The 27,676-nt window shown below is 45.3% G+C and overlaps 1 protein-coding gene across 1 annotated transcript in view; it reads left to right on the top strand.

Moving 5' to 3' along the window:
* Positions 1 to 27,324, top strand: part of sema3c (sema domain, immunoglobulin domain (Ig), short basic domain, secreted, (semaphorin) 3C) — a 32,600-nt gene extending 5,276 nt beyond the window's left edge. The window contains exons 3-18 of the mRNA XM_018730009.2: positions 10,846 to 11,006; positions 11,929 to 11,991; positions 13,662 to 13,781; positions 15,986 to 16,076; positions 17,607 to 17,726; positions 18,015 to 18,157; positions 18,398 to 18,512; positions 18,850 to 18,919; positions 19,798 to 19,942; positions 20,070 to 20,292; positions 21,692 to 21,780; positions 22,884 to 22,925; positions 23,171 to 23,328; positions 24,148 to 24,215; positions 25,011 to 25,141; positions 26,046 to 27,324. Coding sequence (XP_018585525.1) covers positions 10,846 to 11,006; positions 11,929 to 11,991; positions 13,662 to 13,781; positions 15,986 to 16,076; positions 17,607 to 17,726; positions 18,015 to 18,157; positions 18,398 to 18,512; positions 18,850 to 18,919; positions 19,798 to 19,942; positions 20,070 to 20,292; positions 21,692 to 21,780; positions 22,884 to 22,925; positions 23,171 to 23,328; positions 24,148 to 24,215; positions 25,011 to 25,141; positions 26,046 to 26,435 — 2,129 coding nt within the window. The 3' untranslated portion in view covers positions 26,436 to 27,324. The remainder of the gene's footprint in view (positions 1 to 10,845; positions 11,007 to 11,928; positions 11,992 to 13,661; positions 13,782 to 15,985; positions 16,077 to 17,606; positions 17,727 to 18,014; positions 18,158 to 18,397; positions 18,513 to 18,849; positions 18,920 to 19,797; positions 19,943 to 20,069; positions 20,293 to 21,691; positions 21,781 to 22,883; positions 22,926 to 23,170; positions 23,329 to 24,147; positions 24,216 to 25,010; positions 25,142 to 26,045) is intronic.
* Positions 27,325 to 27,676: the final 352 nt, after the last annotated feature.

The raw sequence follows: 27,676 nt of genomic DNA, 5'->3' as shown, positions 1-27,676 counted from the left end.
CTTGCACACTTCCTCTGCTCTGGCTTCAGACCTAGGAATCAGTGTTCTGCTTACCTTCACCGCCTTATCGGTCATTTTCGTCTGAGTTCCCAGGGGAAAAGTTTGAGCTCCAGTTGGTGAGACGGTCACGGGAGACCTTGCCAAAGAGGGCTATCTCGCAGGGTGAACGAGTGAACTTCGTGTTCGCCGTGCTGAGGGAACATTGCCTCTCTTTCTCGTTCCCTCCCTCCGTCTGTTTCTCGATGCGTCGCCCCGCTGTGCCTGAACTGCGCCGCACAGCTGTCTGACAGGAACACAAACACTCGACAACGGCCAAGTTGGACGGCGCGCCCGGCAATGCGTGGCGTCTCGGAAAACTCGGCTCATGTGGAACCGCTCTCGTGTCCTCGGGTATTTCGGAGCTTTAAAGGATCGGCCTCGTCGTTTCTCTCCCTGTGTTCGGAGTGTAGACCTCGCTCTGGAAACCACAATTAACCGGGTTTAAAGGCTTGTCAGACGCTGCGCTCACATGCCGCGCGTGGCTGTCTCTTGTACCGCGCCGCTCTAAACGCGCTCTGTCTGTCTCGTATCCAGAGGCAAGAGTGCAGAATAAAATATTGTTATTGGTGGAGTGAAAAAATATGATTTTCCAGGAGTAAATAGCGCATCGGACATTTCGTATTTGTTTTTTCGGTGTGGTTTCAAATAAGCTTTACAATTCTTGATGCCCCTGGGACATATGGAAGATGTTAGCAGGATGTAGCAATAAGACAAGTGATTTGTGTTTGGGGGGTGTGTGAGAAGTCCTGTGGGGACAGGATTCCCTACATGACCCCCTTCCATTGGTAGGAGCTCCAGGCTGTAACAGCCCACCAGCCCTAGTGGTGAGTGATTCACCTCCAGTGGGTGCTACCATGTGCACGAGGGGAAACAGGTGGCCAGCAGTTGCATGGGGAAGGAACGGGCTCCAAGACCTCTTTCCGTTGTCCTTAAAGGAGCTACAGAGAGCGTGAGTTTTAGACAATCATCTTGAAGTAAAGAAAACCAAGATAGAAACAGCTTAACCTTGGCGCTCGGGGCTTCGCTCCTGTAAATGTAGACCCCCCGAGGGCATAGGACCACCTGAGCAAAAGAAGACGCTTCTGCTTCCAGGATACCAAGCTGCTGCTTCAGACATTCCTCTAAATAATTAATTTTTTCTTAGAATGGTGGAATCTGCATAGGAGCCAGAGAAATGGGACGGTAAACATCGCCAAACAAGGCAGCGGTGTTGGGTTGCGCTCAACAAGCAGTCACTCTTCTGCATCGCGAAGGAGAATTTACGGCAGTATCATTTCAGGGTTCTGCATGGGACAGTAGTGCACAGACTGTGACTGCTGTAAAGTGCACTGACAAGTTAGGAATAGTTATGCTTCAATTGTCAGTGATGAGACTTGCGAAAAAGTTTATTTTTGTTCAGTGTTGGAAGTGTTAGCCAGCATCTGGGTGCAGACCTGCTGTAATCTAAGCCTGTGTTTAATGTTAGTCAAACAAACCTGCACCTCTACGATATATTTACTCAAAACAAATGGATATGGTCCTGCACTGGCCAAGTTCAGTCATATTTCATCTCAAGTTCCAAGAGCTAGGCTGACTTTTGGATCAGTTATGTGTGAAGCGATGAGAAGCCTCATATAGAGGAGTTCTTGAAATGACCTTAGTGGTCTCTTTGAAAACAGAATGGCGTCGGTTCGCTTTCTAGGACATATTTTTTGATTCTGTTACTGTGTGAGGAATCACAAAAATGTTGGGCTTTTGCCCATTTTGCAAAGTTTCGATAAAAGGCGAAAATTTTGAGCCCTACAGTTAAATACATGTTAGGGATTCTCTAATATATGTGATTCTCATCATTTTGCAGTTTCTGAAATATTAAGCTTTTAAAAAATATCTCCCTAAAACATTCAAACAACAAACATCTCGTTTTAGCTCTTCTACGAGAGTTCCTGATGCCTTGCCACTTTGACAGAGCCCTTGTAACTGTAGTGTGTTTGTGCTTCATCTGTGATCTTCTAGTATACCCTGTGGTCAAGCCTAGGGCTGTATCCATCCTCCATCATGGTTTCGTACACCCAGGGCCTAAGCTGTGTCTGTGTGTCTTCCTAAAAGTGTTTTTGGGCAAGCTGCTGGGATGCAGATTGCTAATATCGGTCTTCTGCAGAGCATCACCCCCCCTGTCCGGAAAGGGATTGCCACTTTTTCAAGAAGGTCCAAGCATGAAAATAACTCTCAAGACATTAATGCCAGTGTTCAAATCCAATGTCATAATTCTTGTCTGGGTATGCATGATTTTCAAATGCCATTTTTTCAAATTGTGCGCTGTTTATTATTCTATTGACACATACTCTCATTAAGTTCAGCGAAGCGAATCATTCAAAACCGCTCGCTCTCTCTCGTAAGTGGCACGTTGTATACATTTTGTTTATTGTTGCGTTTGCTCATAGATCCTATTAGAAGTGCTAGAAATGCTCATGTTGAATCGAGTACAGTGTGTTGATGCCCAGCCCAGTGTTAGAAAGTCATTTAGAGGCTCAGTGAAATTAAACGTCCGCTTCGCCGTATTCCATAGCGCCACCTTTCCTAGAAATCCGACATCCGTCAAACTTTTAGCTAATTATTTTAATGCATAACAAGCTGCCTGAGTGGGTGTGCATTTGTGTTTTTCTGGTTTCGTACAATGCGTTTTCATTACGAGCAATAGATTTGCTTGAACACTATCGCCGATTCCATTTGCGTGATGAGAGTGGTTTGTTATCGGCAGGTCCATTGACCTGGAGCTCTTAAAAGGCCAAACCAATTTGATAGCTCTGAAAAATTAGCAGAAAAGGCTTTTAAGTAGCACTGAAGAGTTAAAGGTTAGAAAACCACTCATTATTAGATTACACAGCAACTAATTATTAAACTACACATGAACTAGGCCGCTAAAACATTAGCTGCAAAATTTCGGGATTCTTGGACTGAAATCTTCAGATTTAATCTCTTTAATAGCCCTGAGTATTTAAAACGGAGTTCAAAATTTCTAAAGCTGAAACCGGGCCAAAATAAATTTCCTAAATTCCTTTGGAAGGAGATCAGTGTAAATATGCTTCACAACGCCAATGATACATTCATCTCCAGTAAGGTAACGTCTATGGCATAAATCAAATGGACAGGTCAGTGACAAAAATTCAGTAGTCAGTTAAATGTATCCCATATGTTAGACTTGCACTGTATTTCCTTGGTTATTTTTTAAAAAAATCAATTTAATAGGTGTCCTTTGACCTCATGTTATTCTTTCAAGTCTACTCAACAGTTATATGGGTGAAAAGGTAGATGGAGTGCTAGGCATACCTTGGTCAAAGGTCAAAGGTCAGGTGGTAGCTAACTGGGCTGGGGTCAGACCTCTACTTCAAAGTGAATGCATACTAAAAGGAGCATGTATTTAATTAACCAAGTGTGGTTTAGCCTTTTCATTTTCTTTTATTTATTAGTAAATGTGTCTGAATTTTACCATCAAGTCCAGACATATTTTGGTATTTTTCATTAGGGGTTTGTTTTGCCGAAAGGCTTGTAACGATTGAAACCCAGCAATTCTCTCACGGACAAATCGTGCAAATTTTTTCTATCCGTGTCTCTGCTCACTAAGATGCTCGAGTTTGTTTCTTCGCAAACTGAATGCCAGGGCCTGCTTGTGAGCGCTCTCTGTGAATCTTCTACTTCCTCCACGTTATAAACATCTAGTTGCTGATTCTGCAGTCCATGTGGCCACTGGATCACTTACCGCCAGTCTAGTCTTTATTATGTTATCACCAGTGATCAGTTAATCGGTTCATTATTCATTTCATCTAATTGTAGTTCAAGGATTGTCAAGCTTTCCCGACATGCATTTCAATGGCGGTGGTCAAATGTGGTGCAGAAAAAATTTCCATTGTGTCTTAAGCACCAGACCACAATTACCCTGCTGCTGGATGGCTTTTCAGCTAATCTTATGCCGCCTTCATGAGTAAGTGCTTTTCCTTCTCAAAGTCTAGAGATCTGAGCATGGAACAAAGCTGATCAAACAGACATTGCTGGACACCTAAAGAAATATAAAGGATTTTTTTTTTTTTTTAGATGCACAGATTAACTTGGGGGGGTGGTGCGGTAGGCTTGACCGGGTCATGCTCTCCTGCGGGTCTGGGGTTCGAGTCCCGTTTGGGGTGCCTTGCGATGGACTGGCTTCCCGCCCTGGGTGTGTCCCCCTCCCCCTCCAGCCTTGCACCCCGTGTTGCTGGGTTAGGCTCTGGCTCCCTGCGACCCTGTATGGGACAAGCGGTTTCAGACTGTGTGTGTGTGTGTGTGTGACAGATTAACTCAGTGTCCTAAGAAGTTTGAGCATTCCGCTGTACGTAGGATGGTGACATCAGATTTTGATAAACATCATTTTTGAAGAAACAAGAGGAAAATTCAGTGTTCTGGAAAATTTAGACTAACCCCACTGCTAATGCAGAGCACTGTGAGAGACTCACTTGCCATCTCTTAGTATTTTGAAAATTGTTCTCAGTTGTGACTGTAATTCTGAAAATACAGGACACTAGACTGAACCTAAATATAGTGTTGGTATAGTATGTATCAAACCATAATGAAGACTATACATTACCTAGTAGTAGGTATATACACACACACACAGGCTGAAGCTGCTTGTTCCGAGCAGGGTCGCGGCAAACCAGAGCCTAACCCAGCAACACAGGGCATAAGGCCGGAGGGGGAGGGGACACACCCAGGACGGGATGCCAGTCCATCGCAAGGCACCCCAAGCGGGACTCGAACCCCAGAACTGCCAGAGAGCAGGACCCAGCCAAACCCGGTGCACCACTGTGCCTCCTGACATATATATATAGGATACAGTTATAATCTCTTAACTTGTGTCACCAGGTTTATTATTAGCTGAGAAACGTATTAATTGCACCACCCTTACAAGTGCCCAGTGTCTAATTATGCTGGCTGCAACTCTGAGAGTAAGTATGTGTGTGGATTACTGCCGCTTGGGTCAAAGGTTGCAGGAGGCCCTCATGCAGAGGTCAGAGTTCGCTGCAGGATGGGAGGGAGCCGGTGAAGGCTGTGACAGGTGAAGAGGAGGCCAGGTGCTAACCGGTGACACAGCAATCATCCTGGAGGTTCTCAGATTGCATCTCCTTGGGAAAACTTAGACAGCACCACAGGAGTCGCCCCTGTAACCCGGCCTCCTTGCCGCTGTTCACACGTGAAAAGAGCACGCTAACGAAGGACCTAGGTTAGCGCCCCTGTGTTTTTCCTGGTATGCTTTCCTCCATTAGCTTTAATACCTAAAAAATCAGGCACGAGGGAAGAGGATCTTGACCCAGACACAGACATTAGGATAATGGAAATGTGTGGTTAAACCAGGGTACAGGGGTTCTTCATCGACTCTATAGCCTGAACAACAATGTAGGGTTTGCCAGGGGCACACGTGCACCCGGACAAGTCTGCGGCCAATTGGCACCCCGGGTGGCCCCACTGCCCCAACACACATCGCCGGGACAAGGCCGTTCCATCGGATAGGACATCGGAATGGTTCATCCGAGAGAAACAAACGATGAGCCGTCAATCTGAAGTTGCGTCGTTACTCCGTGAGCGAGCGGAGAATGTCCGTCTGGGTTAAAAGGCAGGGGGGCAGGTTCCTTTGTTAGCTTTCGAGATGGATGGTTCTGGTTGCCTAGATGAGCGCACTGGCTTGTGCAGTAGCGTGAATGTAATAACTGAGGGCAGTATTTGGATTCAGCGATGCAAAACTTAATCAACCAAAACTGGCCTACAACTCACCATTATCTAGCGCCTCCGCGCAGCAGAAGTCAGGTTTTTTATCTCTAATCCCTCTCAGAATTCTCACAGTAGACTTGTTGTTTAAATATTCATTGAGGCAAGAATGAGGTCCACCTCCAGGTTGCCCCTGACAACAATGAAACAGGTTCTAAACACGTAAAAGAAGTTCCATCTTCATTTGCATGTGGTTAATGTATTCGCAGAGATTCCAGGAGGTGGCCCTACTCAGGGGGTAGCAGTTAATCACAGGCTTGGAAGCCCACATTGCGCTGGGAGTCCAGCAGAGCAGCTGGAATATATGGAAAGCCCTCAGAGATTTCCTCGTTGTTTGAGGACTACATCTTTAACCGCTACCTTATCACCATTGTCGATTGCTCCCGTTGGTTTTTCTTGAATCCTCTGCGAACGTATAATCCTGGCTCATCTCTTGTGCCCTTCCTCTAGTCTGTCTGGTCCCTTTTCACCCTTTTTAGATCCTTCAACCAAGTTTCCCATCTCACCTCCCTCCTCACTATGCAGACATGCTGTTTCCTGACACCACTCGAGGGGTGTCATCGCTCAACAGCTGACACCAAGGCAGGCTGGGGGTGGCTGGGGGGGTGGTCATCGTGCCAGAGCAATGGCACCAGGCTGGGCTTTGTGGCCCTTAACCCAGCTCACAGCAGCCAGCATGTGCAAGACTCATTACTGCCCAGGGCGTCCAGCAGTTGTAACTCATGTTTAACGATCTCGTAATGTGAAAAAAAAACTCCTTGTAAGGTGTGCCGAACTAAAACATGTCTGTGCTGTTTACGGTGAAGAACGGCCAGCTTCGCCGTTCAAATTTAGCAAAATCTCTGGAGAGCGGGGTTGTTGTCGAGTGTTGAAGTGCAGCCCTTCCTAAACAGTTGAGCTCCTCTCTCCGACCACGTGTGAGCGGAATAACAGCAACACCTAATACGTCCCTTTTGCTTCTTGAGTGTCTGCTATCCAAGATGTCACCATTATCCCCTTCTGATGTGTGTTCTTAATTAAGTGTCCATGTCTTGTCTATTGAGGAGGGGGTGCGGTGGGGCAGTGGGTTTGGCCGGGTCCTTCTCTCCGGTGGGTCTGGGGTTCGAGTCCCGCTTGGGGTGCCTTGCGATGGACTGGCGTCCCGTCCTGGGTGTGTCCCCTCCCCCTTCAGCCTTTTGCCCTGTGTTTCCAGGTTAGGCTCCGGCTCACCGCGACCCCACTCAGGATGGGTGGCTTCAGCCAGTGTGTGTGTGTGTGCGTGTCTGTCTGTCTATTGAGGAATTTCCATCTGTCATTTAATAAAGTTTGAGGGCAGCGATTCCCTTCCCTCTGCGACTTAGCAGAATGCTCCTGAACATGAGCCTGATCACTAAAAAAATAACATGACAATGTGAATCTGCACCAACAACTTCATTCCAGTGATTTTAATTATGTCACCAGAATGAAATATAAATAGGTGTTCATCTATAGCACGGTATTTTTTTCATCTGTACATTTCCCGATCACAGCTTTGTGCTCTTTGAGTTACCTGTGCCTTTCAATTATTAAAGATGAGCTTGCCCGCAGGTAAAAACCTGCGCTGAGTGCTCGCTTCGATTCACTCTGGGAAACATCTGCTGTTCTTTTTTTGGGCTTGCACGGCCACGCATGAGACCCCCAGCCCCCGTTGGTCCTCAATAATGAACGAATTCAGTGGCTGGCATGTTGCCTTGCCGCTTGACCGACCCTCAAATGAAAACGCACTTCAGATGAAATAAAAGCTCTTCGTGGCTAGTAGTGACCCCTAAAAAAGCCTGTTCCCAGCCATATCCTGGGTGACCGCACAAGTGGACCCCAAAAGTGACAGCATGATTGACCGCTCAGAACCGGTATAACCACCAGTTTGGCCCAACCCAGTGGATTATGGCTCATGATCAATGCCTGCACCAAAGACCTGCCACAGGGCAGCATTCAGACAAATGCAATGGCCACCTGGTCCTTTGAATAATGAAAGGCCCTTGGGTCATCCTGTGCCCTCCACTGCTCCTTCTCTACGCAGTACCATTTCTCATCTCCTTTTATTAATGCATGAAAACCTTACATTTTCACTAGATCATTATTAATGGATTGACATACTGTACAATTTTCAACTTCACATACTTCATCTAGTTTGTTCATAACCTGACATTGTTAGTTTGTTGAGCAGTGCAGCATTTCCCACTATCTGGGAATATTTTTTTCCTGCCAAATAGTTCATTGTAGCGCAGAATGTAATGTTATCCTTTAAATCCGTATCATCACCTGGGCCTTTGGCATAAGTGACGTTCGGTTGTATTGTTCACATTTTTCAAGCTTCATCTGATTAAAAGAATAAGCAATGAAAACAGCGCCACCCACAATAGTGAGAAACACTTTAAGGGTTTGAAAGATGTGTCATTTAAATGAGAATTTCCACTTCATGTGATTTCACTGAGGAGGAATGTGATCCAAACCCTTGACTAATACAGCACATGTGGTTATGGGACATTACAACCTCACGGATTTATTAATTATAAGAGAAAAGAAGGGCTTACATTTCTGTATAGGCTTACAATGACAGATTCACTGGTCAAATTTAAAGCATGGATTTGACTCTTAAGGCAATGTCTCATGTACTGGTGTAAGGAATTGTTCACACAGCTTTATAGTGGCCTAACATCTGGTTACATTTCACTTCTCTGCTATTAGAAGATGCTTCTCAGCGCGATGGCCTTAGACTTTTCCTGTCAACAGTATTAAAGAAATGGTAAAGCAAAGCAAACTTACTCACGTCCCTCTCTAGACAGTTCATAGGGGATTTAATCTGTTGCGCAGATGAAAGGTAAGCTAGACCTTGAGCACACTCCTTTCCTGTAACTGATCCTCGGCCGCTGGGTAGGATGATGACGATATAACGTCCTCCTCCCGTGTGCAGAGACTCTTGCATGACATATATTAATTTGGGGGTTGTACTGTGCTTTTCCCAAAGGGAATCTTGAGATTAAATAGCCTTTCCAGCTCTCACTGGACATTTAACCAAGGGTGACGACAGCTCTGTATTACATATCAATTTATTATTTGGACATTAAGTGAAATGAAATCACTGTCACCCATACTGGAGATTGTTTGGACATGGTATAGTAGAATTTGCAGTTTTTTCTCCACCTATAACATATGAAATGCCTTTATCTCTCATGTTTTCTTTTTTTCCCTGTGGAGCCCATATGGACCTACTGATGTAAACTCTGAAGTTCAGGTGACTAATGATTTGTCAGTGGGGGGGTTGGGAGGCTGGGTGTATGCTGGATATAAAAATGTGGCTGAGCATGCGGTGTCCCCTACCAGCCACGCCCCTGACAGTGCCAAAATTCCCCACTTAACAAAGCTGCAAACTGCGCTTTAGTGTCACCATACTAAGTGAACATTTCTGAGAGGGTAAAAAAGGAAATCACAGCCATCACCCCCAGTTCTCTTTGGAAGAACCACAGTTGTACGGCCTCAGAGACACATCACAGAAGTGGGAATCATGGTCCTTCAGGGTCAAAGAACAGACAGTCAAGTCTTTGAAACTCTATGCTGGTCCAGAGGAGACACAGAAACAGCGTCTGTTTGCTGAGGTTGGCTTAATCAGCATCCATTGTTTTAGGCCACCGCCAGGCTTAGTGGTACACTTCTCCATAGCACTGCCACACGAAGCTGGCAGGAAGCGTCAGAAGTTCACAACAGCCATCGGGGTTTCATGTGCATGATACATCTGAGTTGCCTTACAGGCCAAGATGACTTGATTACGTTGACTGAAGTTCTGCTCGTAAAACTCATATTATTATTCATCTTGCTGTGATCTGGAGGACCTTTGAGACCCATGACTGGGTTACTAAGAGAGCTTGTACAAAATGCAGAGGCGCTAAGCCACACAGCTTAAGACAGTACAGCATTTGCAAAAGTTACAAATAACGTTCTTCTCTACTTGAGAGCACGGCTCAGATGAGCCTGAAGGAAACGGCCAGACTCGGACCATAAATGGATGTTTGGGTAAAATGGCTATGGAGATTAGAAAAAGTGTACAGTGAAATACAGTGTGTGTCTGTTGCCAGTAAACAAGAGAAAGGAAGGAAAGCAAAAAGGATATAATGAATAAAAGAACAACTATGGAATTGTTGCCCTGAGGAGCATGGAGAAGTGAGCAGCTTGGGCGTAGTTTAACGGAGGAAAACAAGGACTAGCTTGCATTCTGCCTCTGTTTCCAATAAACAATAAGCACACATTTATTAAATGTTAATATACATGAATGTCTATCACTGAAGCATTTTTTTGGTCCAGTTGCCTGGCGGCAATAGTTTCAGTTCAGGCTAAATTGGGTAAATTTGGTTTTTTATGGACTTATAAATGGTTTGCAGTAAACTTTTTTCCCTTCTTTAAATAAATACTTTATTCTACACTTATGCACTCAACAAATGAGCTTTCTTAAAGATATTTTCATCTCCTTACTCTGGCATTTTTCATTTTCTGGTTTTTACCATTCACTTATGTTTATTTTCCTCCAAGCGCAATTCAATCTATTTCCCTATATGTGGTTTTGGAAGATGCAGTTTCTGGTGGGAAATACTAATATCGCAAACAGATACATTCTTAGAAAGTGCAGTATACAATTATGGTCTTTATGCTGGGTTTTTGACTGGAGTGTTTCCATACTCCCATTTGGTATCCACAGCCTTATTTGCCTTAAGAATTTTGACATTTCTCTGCCAAAGAAATGTATGTGGCCTCCCTTCCACACACAAACACAGAAACACACACATACACGCAGTAGTACACACACTACAGATGCAACGTGATTCAGTATTTTGGGAAAAATCACTGACTGAATCAAATTAAATAGCACCTTTGTACAAATGTCGGCAATGATAAATTGCAGCTTGTAAAAACTAGTTTGGGACAATAGATCTCAGTTTAACAGGCATCAGTCTGGTCCATTCATTGCAGAAACAATGTGCACAGAGAAATAAGAAGCAGCCTTGTGTGTGATTGTCTTTGTCCCAGACCTAAAAGCATCCGAGTCATTTGAACACTACAGCCTATCTGAAAAGCCCATGGACTACAGGATCCTGTTGATGGATGAGGACCAGGACCGCATGTATGTGGGCTGCAAGGACCATGTTCTTTCCATGAACATCAACAATATCACCCATGGGACCCTCAAGGTAAGGACATCATTGAGCAGCAGACCAGTGGTTGAAAACACATGTCCATGTGCTTGAAGGTCAGGATACAGCTGAGCATCTACAGCCACATCTCTTTCATCAACAATGAGTTTCATTAGTTTTTTGTAGGACAACCCTGTGTTGGAACCAAAGTTTAACAACATCCCTATCTAATCAGGATGAGTGCTAGCTGTATTTTATATGACACCCTCTAACAGCATTATTTTGAGCTCAGCAATTCTAGGGTGTCGCTCCTGGATTCTCTGTATCTCTTTCCTCCATTATGAATCAAACCTAATGTCGACGTATGGCTCTGAAGGTCAGTTCTGGTGAGATAATGTTCAGTTTAATGGTAGTAATTGCACTGCTTTTATTAGAGGCCTTAAAATGGTTTGAGCCATTATCCTGCTTAAACAGAGCTGCATGATTGCAGCTGACTTTGAGTGACTTTTGAAGGGGTTCAGATGTTTATTTGTTATTGGAGGTGTTTCACACGGCATCGGTAAGGCATAGCGTGCAGATCGACAGCCGTGCGAGGAACGCTCAGGCAATCACTCCAATTAAAATACTCGGTGGGTGGATGTCTGTCCATTTGCAGAATAATTATCAGACCCGAGCAACTTTTGATGGCTCATTTTCATACCGCTTTAGGGCTCGCGGCTGAGGGGTTGTCTAATTACAGAGATGAATCATTACTCTAACACTCTTGTTGACAATTTGTTGTCTTGTTGTGATTTAACCCCCCCACCCCAACCAGGGTTACCACACGACTCGAGTTCTTTCTACACCTGTTGTCCAATAAGCCTTGGCAGGGCTGCGGCTCATCTTTATGCGGCAATCTCACAACATACCAGTCCTTCAGCTTCATGTTTTTAGGATGTCTTGACCCCAGAATGCCCTCTTCTTCGGATTTTCCCTCCAGGTATTTTGGCCAGCATCCCACAGCAAGATCGAAGAGTGTCAAATGGCTGGCAAAGATCCCACGGTAAGAGGAAGCCTATTGTCATTCATGAATTAGCAGACCCAGTCAGCACAAAGTTTACCCCCTTGTTTTACATGTGCTCTTTTACCCCCTGCATGCCAGGCGAATGACTTGTGGTGCCCCCAGTACAAGAAGAATCCGACATGCTCAGGGTACATCTGAAACGCAAATTTAAGAAGACGTAAAATAGGATGCAGAAAGCTGCCGCAGCTGAGAGTGTCAAACAAAATGACACATGTTCACAGTAACCGCTTTATAGATATGCAATATAATTAGGATGCTTAGTATGTTACTACAAGTACTGTACTATGTGTAATTATACTTGATTTTGTTTAATTTGGTGCGGATGAGAGATGTGGGACTTTGACTGGTTTCAGTAAACTTTTTCGTGCTTCCAGATACGATTTCATCACAGAGAATCAACACTTTGGATGCTACCTTCGGAGGGTTTCTTGTTTTCGTAATTTGGGGGGATTTTACATTGGAACAGCAGCTGCGGCTAAGAGTCCGGACCGTGTGCAGTAAACAGGGAGGGGGCTGTTTCCAGTCACTGGATGATTTATGTCGCTTTGAGTCGCTGTCCAAAAACTGCGGAGGGGCTCCTACAAATATTTGTGCGACGAAGCTGCGTTTGGAGCCAGCCTCTTGGCGCCCTCTGTCCTCCTCAAACTCCTGTTTAATCCTCAATCACTATTATGGTCTGCTGTTGCTCTTCGCATCTTACCCTAATGTTGTGGTAATGTGGTTTGTACTGCACATTCCTGTCGGCAGATGGGGAGGTGGGGGGTGTAGGGAAACCTTTGTTGGTTTGTGATCGCGGCTTTCCGTGCATGTATATTCAGTTACTTTCCTATCCTCCAGCCTGGGTCTGCATGTGATGTGGGTTGTTAGTCATAAGAGCAGAGATGCCTTTTGTTTGCTTTTTCTTAGAATCATCTGTCTCTCCACCCATGACCATGTTGTGAACTTCTACCTTCTCGGTTTTTTATTGTGCAGTATCTATTTTGATAAGAATCATTAGACGTGTGCCGTGACTGGGCAGCGCGTGGTGGGTCGCGATAACGAATATGGGTATGATAAACACGTGCGGGAGGGGGTGACCACAGCTGATGGAACGGCAGAGGAAGGAGAGAGGTGTATCCAGTTGGAGGCGCGGCCGTTTTTTCGGGAGGGATTCCTTTCGGGCCGTGTGTTACGCAGTCACCGAGTGCCTGCAGCTGCTATTCCGACAGCATGGGCCAAGTTCCTAAGGACTCCCTCGCTGTCTCCCACCCAGGCCCGCGGTCGCCTCCACGACCCCCTGCCTTCCACCTCACTCAGCTATCCCTCCCGCATCATCAGCGCAGCAGTTGTCCAGGAAGTCACCCCCGTAACTGGATCACAACTTTCCAGACACTCATCACTCACCTGTGCTGGCTGTTGCTTTCTCCTTTGATATTCGAAACTGCAGTCATTTCCATTATCTTATTTCCATTTTAATTTCCTCTCTGCCGAGTTGGAACAAATGGAAATATGGAGTAATTTAGCTCAGATCTGCTACGCAGGGAGTCCGGCTTTTCCATGTTTTCGTCTGCTGCGAAGCAGTGCCTTTGCACTCCAGTTAAATAAGTAATGGGGTTGTTATTTTAGCAGTTCGATTGGCTGATACACTTGCTCCGTCGCACTCTCGGCAGCACGGCTGTGGGAACTTCCTCCGGGTGGTGCAGCCCTTCAACCGAACTCACCTGTTCATCTGCGGCAGTGGAGCATTCAGCCCCGTGTGCGCCTACATCAACAGGGGTCGAAGGCCAGAGGTCAGTGTCAATACGTTGTCAGTAGCCTGCTACTGTAGGAAGCACATTTTTTATACACTGATTTTACTGTATATCTCATCCATCCATCCATCCATCCATCCATCCATCCATCCATCCATCCATCTTCCTCCACTTATCCGGGACCGGGTCATGGGGGCAGTAGTCTAAGCAGAGCCCCCCAGACTTCCCTCTCCCCGCAAACCTCCTCCAGCTCCTCTGGGGGAACCCCAAGGCGTTCCCAGGCCAGCTGGGAGACGTAGTCTCTCCAACGTGTCATGGGTCTGCCCCGAGGCCTCCTCCCAGTGGGACAAGCCCGGAACACCTCCCCAGGGAGGCGTCCAGGAGGCATCCGGAACAGATGCCCGAGCCACCTCAACTGGCTCCTTTCGATGGGGAGGAGCAGCGGCTCTACTCCGAGCTCCTCCCGGGTGACTGAGCTCCTCACCCTAATATATACCTAATGTATATCTCATATGTGTCTTACATATAACGTGTTCACCATTTACTGTTGCGCCTCCAGCCTAAATCTAATTCTAGCCAGGGCAGCATGCAGGGGAAAAGAGTCGTTCTCATGAACAAAGTATTTTCCATCGTGGAAAACTGACTCTCACACTGTGCCACCCTGGCTAAACAGAGGAGCACCTTCAGCCTGGTCTAGATCATTCCTGCCAACAGCCATTAAACTCCATAATACATTTAGCTGACACTTTTCTCCAAAGCAATTTGGAATCTACAATTATTTACCCATTTGTAGAGCCAGGTAACTTTACTAGAGTAATTCAGGGTAAGTACCTTGTTCAAGGGTAATACAGCCAGAGATGAGGAATCAAACCTGCAAGCTTTGGGTCTAAAGGAGGTAGCTCTAACCACTACTCTACCAACTGTCCAGTAACAAGTTGCAATCCATGTCATTATTCGATGTGGTACTGATCTCTTATTGTACCAGTGGTACTGAGCTGTAAGTTCTACCTCTTATTTACTGTATTTTCACACTTTTACATTAATCTCAATGTTGTATATATCTATTCCAGTGTCTTTTTTCCTACTTTGCTGCATCTATCTTGTACACGATATCTCAATGCGCAGTTAATACTCCGTACGAACGCATCACGCAAGCGGAAGCCAGAAGTCTTCATCCCCAGTTTAGGATGATTTTTATACAGTATTTGAGCATGATGTGTCATCCCCCAACTGTGAGACAGCTGCATGGTAGAATTTCCACTGTTTCACAAAGTGAGGACTGAGCTTATGATAGACGTGATGGAATTCAAGAAGACTGAAGTGCGCCAGTAAGGTGGAGGAATAAAAATGAAAAAGCAGCCAATACAAGCATCCCATTGTGAGTTCGTTTTTGTCAGAGGGAGGAAGGAGCCTTGAGTTACGCTCTGTGGAGTGCAGTCCTGCCCCGTCTCTGCCCTGTGGCCTGTGGTTCTGGAGTTGAAAGCAGTCTGCCTGTCCAGGAGGGATGTGTCAGCCTCACTCGTGGCTACCAAATTCAGCCAGGCCCTAATAAACGCATTGTCCTAATTCAGTCCGATTCCAGAGGGGTTTGTTTCTCTCATCACGGGTTCATTCGAGAGCCAGATTATTCTCTTTTTCCGTTCCACGCTGCCTGTGTCGGCCTGAAAATGAGAATACCACGTTTCTTTACTTTCAGTTTTCATTTTCTTTATGACTCTTCTGAATCACCCAGGCGTGATGACTGTTTAGCTGTGAGCGAAGGGAGCGTATGGATAGCCAGGCACGTTAACATTCATGATGGAGCTGCCACGAACAGCACGGTCTGCCATCGTGCCGAGCTGAATAGGACTGCCGTGAGTACTTTACACATTAGTGGAGTTACCCAGTGGATTTTCCAAGAGTGAGTTGTCCCTCCCAGTAGAAGAATGGGGGGGCAGTTGCTCACAGTCACATAACCTGTAAATCCAGAGCTTGATCTCTCTTACTGGAGGGACTGGGGCTGGGGAAAGACCTGGTGCAGTGAGGTGGAACTGCAAACTTCCATTCCTGCCCTCCCCAAGTAAAGTTTACATTTAATGTTTCACTAGAGAGCTGTAAAGGGGCCATCAGAGCTGGCCGTCTTCCTGACATACATCCGGAATTCTGTGTCATTCGCTACGACTACTGGGTTGGTGGACCTCGACCTTACAGATCTTGGATGTGAAACCCATTTATTGCAACACTGAGCCTTTCTTCCTCCACAGGACCGAGTGTTCTACGTTGACTCACGGGCGGAGTCAGGAAAGGGGAGGTGCTCCTTCAACCCCCTAGTCAACACCGTCTCTGTCATGCTCAGTAAGTTGTCCGAACACAGCTTAATTTCTGGCCTGCGGGATCAGATCTGCTGATTCAATTTAGTTTCATTCTGCCATCCCTCCCACCCTCAGTATTTTTTGCACATCCGGCTGTCGCAGTTGTTCAGCAGTGGCTTTTTGATCTCCAGCTGGTCCACCGGTGTCCGATTGCTGTTGACACGGCTGGCACACCGCACTGCGCACGCGGCTCAGTTTGCAGACTCTCAGCCTCCACCACATGCCACCGTTGCATGGTTAGCGTAGCTGTCAATGGAGTTCCAACCCCCAGCCACCGACAGGCATGGCAGCCAGTCGTTTTGTTCAGGCCGTGCCTCTGCGGCAAGCTTTGTCAGGTGCACATACCTCAGGTTGCCTCTGCAATCAGTGATGCAATATTAGGGTAAGGCAAGGTAAGTGCCCTTAAGTCGAATTTGACTCATGGCACCCACTGATGCGGCTTTCAGAGTAAGGGAGGGTACAGAAGTGGTTTACCACTGCCTTCTCCTGCAAATGTCTACGGATTGCAAACACCGAGAGAACGTGCTACTCTGTACGCCCTGGGCTGGATTCAAATCTACGCCAGAACACACAAGTCACGGTGCTGAGCATCACCGCTGAACCAATGTGCAGCTGGAATGTTTGGCAGTATTAAGGATGAATAATTATTATTTCTGTGGGGAATGATTTTGGCAAATATTTCCTCGTGTTAAATGTTGTTTTACAGCTGTTCTTAAAGGCTTGGTTACGGTTTCCCTGGCATATCCAATCAATCAGTAAGTTTCCCTGAGTTTAGTTTCCAAGTCATTGTTTTGTTTTCTCCATGTGGATTTTAAAAAATTGCTTTTAGGATCACGCTGTTCTATACTGTATGACACATGGCAGTGGTGGGATTTAATACAATTCAGGTTTTCTCAGATTTCTTAGAACCTATCATAGGTGCCTTTTGCGCAAGGGAAACTGGAAGCAGAATTTTCTCATCAAGGCCTTGAAGCAGGACTCCGTGGCCAGACCAGTAGTAGCAGATCGCGGAAAGAAATGTTAGAGTGATGCGAGATGGAATGATGAGAAGTGGAAGTCGTAATTCAAACCCAGTGAAAATGGCTAGGAGAAGCCACAGCACAGGATCACTGGCAAAACACAGCACGAAGAAGCAGAGCAGCAATAAATCAAGTACTACTGTGGCAGTTACTGTTTAGACCAACGCAGCCTTGATCCCCTGCAACAGAGCTGAAAACTTTCCATGGATGGGGTTCAGTAATTGGCTTTGAGCCAAAACGTTCCAAAAAGACCAGTTGACTGAGGTGTTTCTTTTTTCATGGACCATAAGAAATATTTGACTTGGTCATCGTGGACCAGTCTCTCAGTGGGTGAGGACTTGAAGCTGGACAAGACAATGGAAACAGAGTTGTGGAGGAAGGTTTTTTGTTTGGGCAGGTGTTTAGAAGACATTGCTCAGCAGCGGGACGGCCGAGACTTTGCTCAGCTGCGTCATGGTGCTATTCTCTCACAACACCCCCAATCCTGTGTCCAGACCAGGAGCTGTTCTCTGGAATGTATATCGACTTCATGGGGACAGATGCTGCCATCTTCAGAAGTCTGACCCGCAGGAACGCTGTGAGGACAGACCAGCACAACTCCAAATGGCTGAGTGGTGAGAGATACTAAGGTTCTGATGAAGTTTCATTACAATTCCCAGGGGGGCACTGGTATGTAGTGTATGTAGACGTAGTGTTTGCCAATAATGTCTAAACGGAAGCCTAGAGGAGGCTACTGGAATACAGCAAAGTATTCTCCGAATGCCCCAATGATTTGTATGAGCACTTTGATGTTGTCTGTACCTTGTGATGCACTGGAGTTGGACATGGACTCAGATGAATTCGGTAAGAAAGGTATAGACCTTGGTCGGACCTACTGGATGTTGGCGCTCTTTTTCTCACAGAACCTATTTTCATCGATGCCCAGCTGCTCCCTGATGGGTCAGATCCCAACGATGCCAAGCTGTACTTCTTCTTCCGCGAAAGACTGACAGATAACAGCGGAAACACTAAGCACATCCACACAATGGTGGCCAGAGTGTGTCCGGTGAGCGCGTGTGGATATGTCAATAAATGTCTGCGCATTGGATAAGGGCTTTTGAACCCACAGACAACATAATCAAAGAAAAAATATGTGGAAGTAAATTTAAGAAGAGGTCAAAAATAAGAGACGATCCTCCTCGGGTGTCCGCTTCAAGCCATGTTTGAGCGGAAAACGTGTTGCTTCCGTTGCTTGTGAACATGTACACACATACCGCCCTCCTTACCTTTGTCATTGTGGTCCCAGAATGACATTGGAGGCCAGCGCAGCCTAGTGAACAAATGGACCACCTTTCTGAAGGCACGGATGGTGTGCTCAGTCGTGGAGGAGGACGGAACGGAGACGCATTTTGATGATCTCGGTGAGGAAATGCTCAACCTTGACTTAGCTATAAGAGATAAGTGTGGTTAAAGTTTCGGTTAGGCTTGCGCCCCGAGGTTGAAGGTGCTAGTCAGCCCAGTTCCGTTGCACCTGTGGAAAAGTTTCTGGACTTGCATGAACAGGTGTGGTATGAAACAGTCAAAATACTTTTGACAAGCAAGATTGTCTGTCAGATTCCAGATTTCTCTCAGCTTCCAGTTTCTGAACCTCTATTTCTTCATATATGATAGAATGTCAATTCTGCATTTTAATCCATATAAAGTTTAATGCTCAATGACAGTCGTAGACCGAAACCATACTTTTGCCTTTCCTTCCAGAAAGTATATTTTTGCTGGAAACGGACCACCCCAAAACCCTTTTGGTGTTCGCCATATTCACATCCACAAGGTAAGCCAACAGCAATATTGTACATCTATTAGAAAATGTTCTCCTGAAATCAATATGCTTTGGTGGAACCCTAAAGAGAAGCTGTTTACAAGAGTTAACATCTCATTCACAATGATTCGTTGCTTCTCTGTAGCTTCTTGTCCGGTTATTACCTGGGGTTCACTTTAAAGTGCGTGTTTTGAGTATGAAAAGGAGGGTATGCAAGGTAACATAATTATGCTGGACTGCGAAGTGATAATCAAATAGGGAAACAGTATCCCTCAAGGACAATCGGTAGATGCATCTTGCTAGTTAGCAACTTCTTGGATGCACTTTAAGCCACGCAGTATCACTAGTGGTGGTGAACCTCACAGTGCACTCTTGCCATTACAAGGGTAATTACGATAACAGCAGGTTGTTATGGCAGGAATGCGCCCTAAAATCACAGTTCAACAGAGTCATTCCAGCTGAGCTTCTGTTCTCTGTGGTCTCTTGCCCAGGTCCTCTAGAAAATCTTTTCACTCTCGTTGCCATATAAAGCCATCCGGAGAGATTTTCTGTGAGGTATGCCGTCTTTAGGCCAAAGTAAACAGGGGACGGCTTTGCGGTGTTCCGTGTTATTATTATTATGCGTACGACATGAACCCTTCCCTGCCCATTTCAGAATTCTATACCCTCCTGACGAACAAAGTTTTACTGTCACAGTGTCTTGGTTTCTCGTCTTGCCAAGCCACAAGACCCTTTTAGGAAACGTGCTGTCCCTTGGAGGCACTCAATGGAAAATCCTATGGGATCTGTAATTTAGTGATTCCAAAAATACCATATTCATTTTTTTTAACATTCTAAGAATGGAGTTTCACTGTTTTTGTGGTTCACATGTGTCCCTTGCATCCCTTCAGCTCTGTGTTCAGGGGCTCGGCCGTTTGCGTCTACAACATGGCGGACATCTTGACCGTCTTCAACGGCCCCTTTGCTCACAGGGATGGCCCCAACTACCAGTGGGTGGCATATCAGGGTAGGATTCCCTACCCCCGGCCTGGCACGGTGAGTTCCACGGTGAAGAGATTCTGACTGGGACGACATCATAGACATGGACTAACCTTAACCTCAAACAGTTTATAGGAGCACCCTGTTTTTTCTTTTCCGACCAATCCTCCCCTCCAAAAAACAGTGTCCTGGTGGAGCCTTTACCCCTAACGTCCAGACAACGAAAGAACTACCAGACGATGTGGTGAACTTCATCCGGAACCACCCCCTCATGTTCAACCCCATCTACCCCATGGGCAGGAAGCCACTGGTGGTGCGTACCAACGTCGACTATAAGTACACCGCTGTTGCTGTGGACCAGGTGACCGCTGCTGATGGCCAGTACCAAGTGCTGTTCCTGGGCACAGGTAGGAAATCAACCAGCTCCTTTGTTCTAAAGTTCTCTTTCAGAATCTTATCTGGATCAGCACTAGGTGGAAAACAAGAAGTTTACCACAATAATCTCTACCGCAGTCTTTACTACATTCTTTAAATTCTGAACTCTTTTCGTTATTTTAGTAACATCCTCCTTTGTTTATTTATACAGAAATAGGTTTTTTTTGTTGACCCTTCAAAAAAAACAGCAGCTACACAGGAATCCCTGTACATGTTGCGTATGATTCCCTGACAAAATAAGTAGCTGATACTGGGGTATCTCTGAATAAGTGTCAATTGGAAATCTGTTTTACTTCTAAATCAGCCAGTGTTTTACAGGAAAGTTATTAAAGGGACACTTCCCAAAATTGTTTGCAGCTCAAAATATTTGTCCCATAGTGATACAGATGTTTCACCAGAAGGTGCCACGACCATTATTGGAGCTCGATGGATTCCAGCACTGGCACTTTAGGGAGAGTTTGAAACCTGTGGAGCAGGGTCAGCCTGATGCTCGGAGGGCACGGGGCGCACAGGGAATCCAGGGTTGGTGGATCAGGGTCAGCCTGGGGCTCAGAGGGCACATGGAGTCCAGGGCCCTGGCTTGCAGGCACACCGGCCCCACAGCTGTTAGCATTTATCAGCCTCCTGCTTCTTCCAGATTCCTGAATGGGCGCCAGCAATGTGAGGCTCTGGCATCGTGGCTGAAGATTTGTTTGGGTAGCGTGAGGATTTTTCTTATTGGGGATTTCCGAACGCTTGTTTCATTTCTTTTTTCTGCGGGACCTCTGCGCAGCAGCCATGCTCTCTGCCGCTCAACGTATTTACAGACTCTTTCCACAGCTGTTGTCTGTGGAAGCTGCTACAGACAAGATCCGTCAGGATGTTTCCGAGACAATAACACCGTTTGTGTAAAGACGATCATCAGAGCGCGAACTTTTCCCTTTTTCCTTCTGCCGTCTTTCTGTTTTTGTTATACTTAGTGCTAATGCACACCATCATATAGGTCAATTGGAATTTAGCTCACACATTAGATACATATCTGGTTATTAAGCTTTTGGATTTCAGAAAATCCTGGCTTACTATCTAACGCAGCCCAGCACACAAGACATTTACATCCTGGACTCCATGCATTTGTGTCATATCTGTTCATACTATTAGGATTCTGTAATGCTGGAAAGTGCTGTGAATCAGAAGGTTTGTATAAGTTCTCCTTTCCCTCTTGGAAAGACATGTCAGAATGTATTATGGTCAAATGGATTTCAGATATGCACTTTTTTGATTGGCCAGTTTGCTGTTTGGCTGGTTTTAATTTTTTTTTTTTTTCTTGCTTTGCTGAATAACTGGTTGGTTAGTTGTCTGGTTAACTGGCTGAATGGTTCATTTATTCTTCAGACAAGGGAACGGTACAGAAGGTGATTGCCCTACCAAGCAACCGCTCTGTGAATGATGATCTGATCCTGGAGGAGCTGGAAGTGTTTAAGGTGGGTGTCTCACCTCATTCAACCCCCACAATACCACACACACACACCATACTTGTTTTAGATCAAAAGTGCCATGCTAAGGGCTTCTGGGGTGGACTCTTATATCCTGCCTCACTTGGATAACAGATCAAAGCCTCTCAAATAAAGTTATTGGCTTCGGCACAAAGGGAACTGGTCTACGGACTGTTCCGAGGAGAATGGCTATTCAACATAATGTTCGAAGTATACCATATTCTTAACATTTGCAACACATGCTAAATATTTTGAGGTCCATAGTGTGCATGCCAGACTGTTAATATTCCCTTCTATGGTGTACTAAGTATGGCACAAGGCACTTATGATGATCATAAACCAGAAAGAATAACAGACTCATTATACCAGTGTCAGCTTCAACTCATTAATCTTTTTGTTTTCAAAACATTTAAAAAAAACTCTTTTAATCTGAGTGCTGATTTCTAAATGGAAAATATTTTGGTGACTTCTGCTATCTTCATAAAACGTCAAATCACAAGTTTGTCGTTTCACTGATTTACGAGGAAATGTTGTGATTTAAATTTATATAAATCAGAGTAACATCTGAACATTTAAACACACAGTGACATTCTATTTAAAAAAGGTCTTAAAACTCAGTTCTTCCAGACTCACTTCGCCCATGATCTCTTAAGTTCATGTAAGGTATAAATGTTCACGATCGTGCTCGGATCAATCCTCTACACAGCTACTCCTGCAATGTCACGTAAATCTTTATATGTATCTCAAAAAAAACAAAACACTACTAGGAAGGCGATTAGGAATCGGCGATATTCTGGGAAAGTTTTATGCAGCTACTTGCGTGACGAACGTTGGTGCCTCTGGTGAAGGAAACAAAGTAACTGTACTTAAGAGTCACACATCTCCAGCTATGTCTCTTTCTCCTTATGTAATGTACACATTGTATTTTCTATGAGATGGATGTTGCTTTGGAAAAAAGCTAAATGAATAAATGTAAATATAAATGCATGGAAATGATGAGTGACAGAGTAATCATAATTTCACTAAACTATTCATATTTTTCATGCTCTTACAGATGAGCAAAACATTGATTGAGTAATTCTTTGTTCCAGACTCCATCCCCAGTGACTAACTTGAGAATTTCTTCCAAAAAAGTAAGTGCAGTACATTTAATCTACAAATATGAGCTACGTTGACACACCCTAACACCTTTTTTTTTGTGCGACAGAGGGTGACATAATAGACAGATGTCCAAGATGAACTTTGGTATTGATGGAAAGAACTGGTGTAGTGCAGGCATGCGTGCAGAGAAAATTTCAAACTGAAAACATGAATTCCTTTGTTGCTCATTCTCCCGAAAGGCTGCACAGGAGTGACATGTGAACTCTCTGTGTTTCAGCAACAGCTGTACGTGAGCTCCGAATACGGTGTCTCCCAGGTCTCCCTGCACCGTTGTCATGCCTATGGTTCGGCCTGTGCCGACTGCTGCCTTGCCAGAGACCCATACTGTGCCTGGGATGGACTGAGCTGCTCCCGGTTCTACCCCACAGGCAAACGGTACCTGCCCCTGCCCTCATTTCTCCACTGCTGCCCATTAGGCGGTTTTACCTATATGGCCCTATTTGTTCCTTATGTGTCCATCCATCAGTTCTTTGAGCAACAGGTAGCATACCCCCAATAACTGGACTTATTGCATAAATGGGTAGTGTTAATGAAGACAGCAGCTAAATAAACATGTACCTTTGTAACATCAGTTGTTTCCAGTTAACAAACCAGGTACAAACTGAAATACTCCGTCGAAGGAAGACTAAACCATAAGCATCATTTGATCTGAGCAATGGGCTTATTTATGGGATTAAACGGCTCAAAATTAAGGAAATTTTAAGTTTCTTGTTTTGAATATGAGTGATGTTCATTTCCACTCACTTACTGTTTTGTTATGTTATGCTCATTTTAGACATCCAAGGGTTCCAGTTCATTTTGGTTTAATTTGTGCAGAAGTGCGATCTCAGTGCTTCTCAAAAGACGTCTTTGTAGTTTTTGGCCTCTTGGCCACACCATACAGTGCAAAATGGGTTGAATGTGTTCAGGACTAAGTGTTCCTTTGTGTTATTATTGACTTAATCTGCTTTGCATTTGGGAAGGAACCTTGAAATAACATCTACTGAACTTGGGGAAACGGAATACCTCCTTACACATTAATATATGCAATATCAAATAAAACACAAAAGTCGGGAGTTTTGACACAGCATGGAGCAAGAAAAATAGAAGAGGTGACCTTGCTGGTAGCACAGGTCTTGCTCATGGAATGCTGTTTGAAATTAACTCCAGCGTCCATGTGCGTCTCTGTGTGTCTTTGTGTTTGCTTTCATGCAGGAGAAGCAGAAGGCAGGACATCATGCACGGTAACCCACTGACACAGTGCAGAGGGTTTAACCTGAAAGGTGGGCATTGATACAATTGCGTATATGTCAACGGATAATGTCCGATCGTTTCTTCCTTCAGACGATTCAAGGTTCAAGTGTTGTGAACGACAACACTGCCACCCCAAGTAGCTATGTCTGCTGTGACATCAGCAGAACCACAAAACAGCACTCCCCTTCCTTCTTCCCATCCCCACTCCCTGGTGTCAGCTGGGGCACAGCGCCATCGCCAAGGCACTGATGTTTATTCCCCACGGAACCCCAATGACATCATGATCGAGGGTCTTCGGAGCATCCATCTCTGCAGCAGCCTGGATCTGGCATGCTGTGCTGGGGAGGAAGATGAATCACTACTGACAGCAGAAACCTCAGTTGCTGGCGGGCGGGAGGTTGTTACTGAGCTTGGAGATCAACAGTCCTGCTAATGTTCTTAGTCACACTAAATCAACAAGGCCATTGTGAAAAATTGTTCACATTGCAGTATATCCATTGAAGATATAAAGTTTTCATCAGCAGAGGAAAGCAACAAAGTTTTCATGTCCAGTTTCAGATATTCTTCTTGACAAAGTACCGGTGTGTTTACACCCCAGCTTCTTCTAGGACACAGAATTGAATGAGTTGTGCAAAGGTTCCTAAAAGGCACCGGATGGTCCCTCAAGGTTGTTTCTGGAAATGGATTCTCCCTAAAAACATATCAGGAGGATGGGGTCAATGTGTTACTGTTACATTACAAAGCATTATCTTAAGGATGTTGGAGACTTTTATTGGTCGTGCGTAACGGGGCGGTAGAGTAAGAGACTGCTGTGTGATTTCCAGCATATAGGAATGCAGCCGAGGTAGTGCAGTATGGGGTCAAGAACAACGCAACCTTCCTCGAGTGCCCACCCACGTCCCCGCAAGCTTCCATCCGCTGGCTCATCCAGAGGGACAATGACAGGAGGAAGGAGGTGAGGTAAAACTTGAAGTGTAGTGCATTCTGGGCTTGCGCCCAGCACTAATCGCCATATGGTATCGTTATTGCTTGGTATTTAATTCTTATGGAATGAAGATACAATCATTTCTCAAATATTTATTTAAAGATACTCTGAGGCTTATCGCTTTAAGATGCTCATAGCAGAGAAATTAAATCTCAAACTTGATCCTGACAGGAAATGCTTCACCGATTAAATTTAAAGTGTTTTATCGCCAGATTTTTTTTTTTTTCTCCAGGTGGTGATAAGAGTATTATTCAATTACAAATATATGCATATGGAATAAAGAAAGATTCTGAGTCAACTCCAAGGAGAAGAAATGCGGAGAGTAATCAAAGCAATGCGTCACATACTAAGCTCAAAGCATGAGTCACGAATCTCTAGAGATGTTCAACTTCTGCTCTGTGTTGGAGTACAGAGCTACACAGACACCCTCTTTCCGAGGTTCTCTGAGGCAGGGACAGTTGTAGATAAACTTTTCGAAGCTGTTTGATCCTCGCATGTTTGCTTAATCTCACAAAATATGTCCCTTAAGTTTTTTCCAAACATGGATTCACGTATGGGGCTGTGGGTAGCATAACGGTTAGAGCTTCGGGCGTGTAGGTTGTTGCCTCAAATCCTCCTGCAGTAGGTGCTAACCCTAAATTGCTCTAGTGAAAAATACCCGCTTGTATAATTGGGAAAATCATCAGAAGTTGCTTTGGAGAAAGTGAATGAAAGTTTTTGCTTGCCAGATACTTCCGTTACTTGCCCATGTACACCGTTTTACAACCAGTGGGTTTACAGGAATTTACACTGCCTTCAGCTGTGCCCCAGTGTCACTGGAGGTGAGCATGTAATGATGTTTACGTCACGGAAAGTGGTTGCTGTGTCCATGCAGGTGAAGGTGAGTGACCGTGTGGTCTCCACAGACCAGGGTCTGCTCATCCGCTCAGTCCAATTGTCGGACCAGGGCCTCTACTACTGCCTCGCAACAGAGAACGGCTTCAAGAGAACGGTGGCCAAGATCCGGATGAAGGTGCTGAGCGACTCGCAGGTTGGCGCCCTGACGGACAAGCGTCGCTCTGCTTGGGGTTGGGCGAGCGCGCTGCACCCCAAGGCCCTGGCTTCAGCGGTAGGGCCCAGCGATGTACTGGCCATGCAGCAGTACTGCAAAGACCAGCGGCAACGCGAGAAGCCTCGGCCGCTGCGGGGCGACTTGGCCAAGCTCAAACCGCTGCTGGAACGCAGCAAGAGCCGCAACCGCAGGAACCATCTACCGGAGACGTAAGAATAGGGAAGGCCAGGGGGATGGCGGGGTAGGAACGGGAGGGGAGGGAAGGGGAGAGCAGAATGAGGAAGGGATGGGGTGGGGCAGGACAGAGAAGAACGAGAACACGACTGCTGCCATCTCAACGCTGTCCCAAATGCACCGGTTCGAAAGGGGGGAGGATTGAAAAGCTTCCTGTCCTCCCTGTTGTCTTATTTGCATGAGTTACCCTGACCGGACAACTGTGAGACACACACGCACACAGACATACACACACCTCATTTCACCCCATCATTTCACGTGACGGTGTGGGAAAAAGGAAGTCGAGGTAAAGGAGGAGTGTGGTTTTCATCAGTGGACTAACCCCTTTTCACCTCACAGAGTAAGCGTGGTAATATTAGCGCCACATATCCTATGTGTGAGACGCAAGTGAGAGACAGAACCACAGGTTGTTGTGTGGCTGGATGGTACTGCCTAGGATGAACCTCGGTTCCACGTGGATTTAATGCGTGCGGCCGAGATGTAGGACGGTTGAACATGAAGGTCCCTGATAGAAGGAGTGTTTGTGAGAAGTGATATGGAAACGCGGGAGGAGCTATGTATGGAATTCAGACTTTTGGTTCACGTGTTAAAAAAAATGGGCGCATTTTTTTTTTTTACAGTAAACATGAAGGCATTTTAGGATCTGTCGTGTAAAAAACAGATATGCCTTTATGCTAAAAAAATATCAAATCTCTTTATAATACACTTTCAGTACATATATTGATACCTTTTTTTTGGCAAAAGGGCTTTTTAAAATGAGAATGAAACATTTCTTTATGCATAATGTACCTATACCTTCAGATAAACGAAAAGATTCTTTGTAGAGCAAAATGAAAGGATTCCTGCTCGACACAGTACAGTGATGCATGTCACGTAGAACACGCCAGTAGAAAGTGCGAGCTAATAAACTAAGCACCGTGAATAAAAATGTCATCACATGCAAAGCAAGCCAAAGAATACTTTTGGCTCAGCACTATATGTCCACACGTATATTTGCTTATACGGTCAGGAAGGTATGATTACATATATCCATAGTGATAGGGAATTTGTTGAAAGTTAATAGGAATGTCTTGAGCTGCTTTCTCTGCAGATACACAGTATTGGGGAACCCATTTTATTCAAGGTGTATCTAAACTGGAACATGTGAAGACACTTAGAGCCTCGCGTAAGTAGAACGTGGGATGATGGGCTCTGCTGGCGATGTCCTTCGTGGTGCAGTT

Source organism: Scleropages formosus, chromosome 21 (genome assembly GCF_900964775.1).
Source record: "Scleropages formosus chromosome 21, fSclFor1.1, whole genome shotgun sequence".
Classification (NCBI taxonomy): Eukaryota; Metazoa; Chordata; class Actinopteri; order Osteoglossiformes; family Osteoglossidae; genus Scleropages; species Scleropages formosus.
Note: the sequence above shows the minus strand (reverse complement) of the source record. Positions and strands in the feature narration are given on the sequence as shown.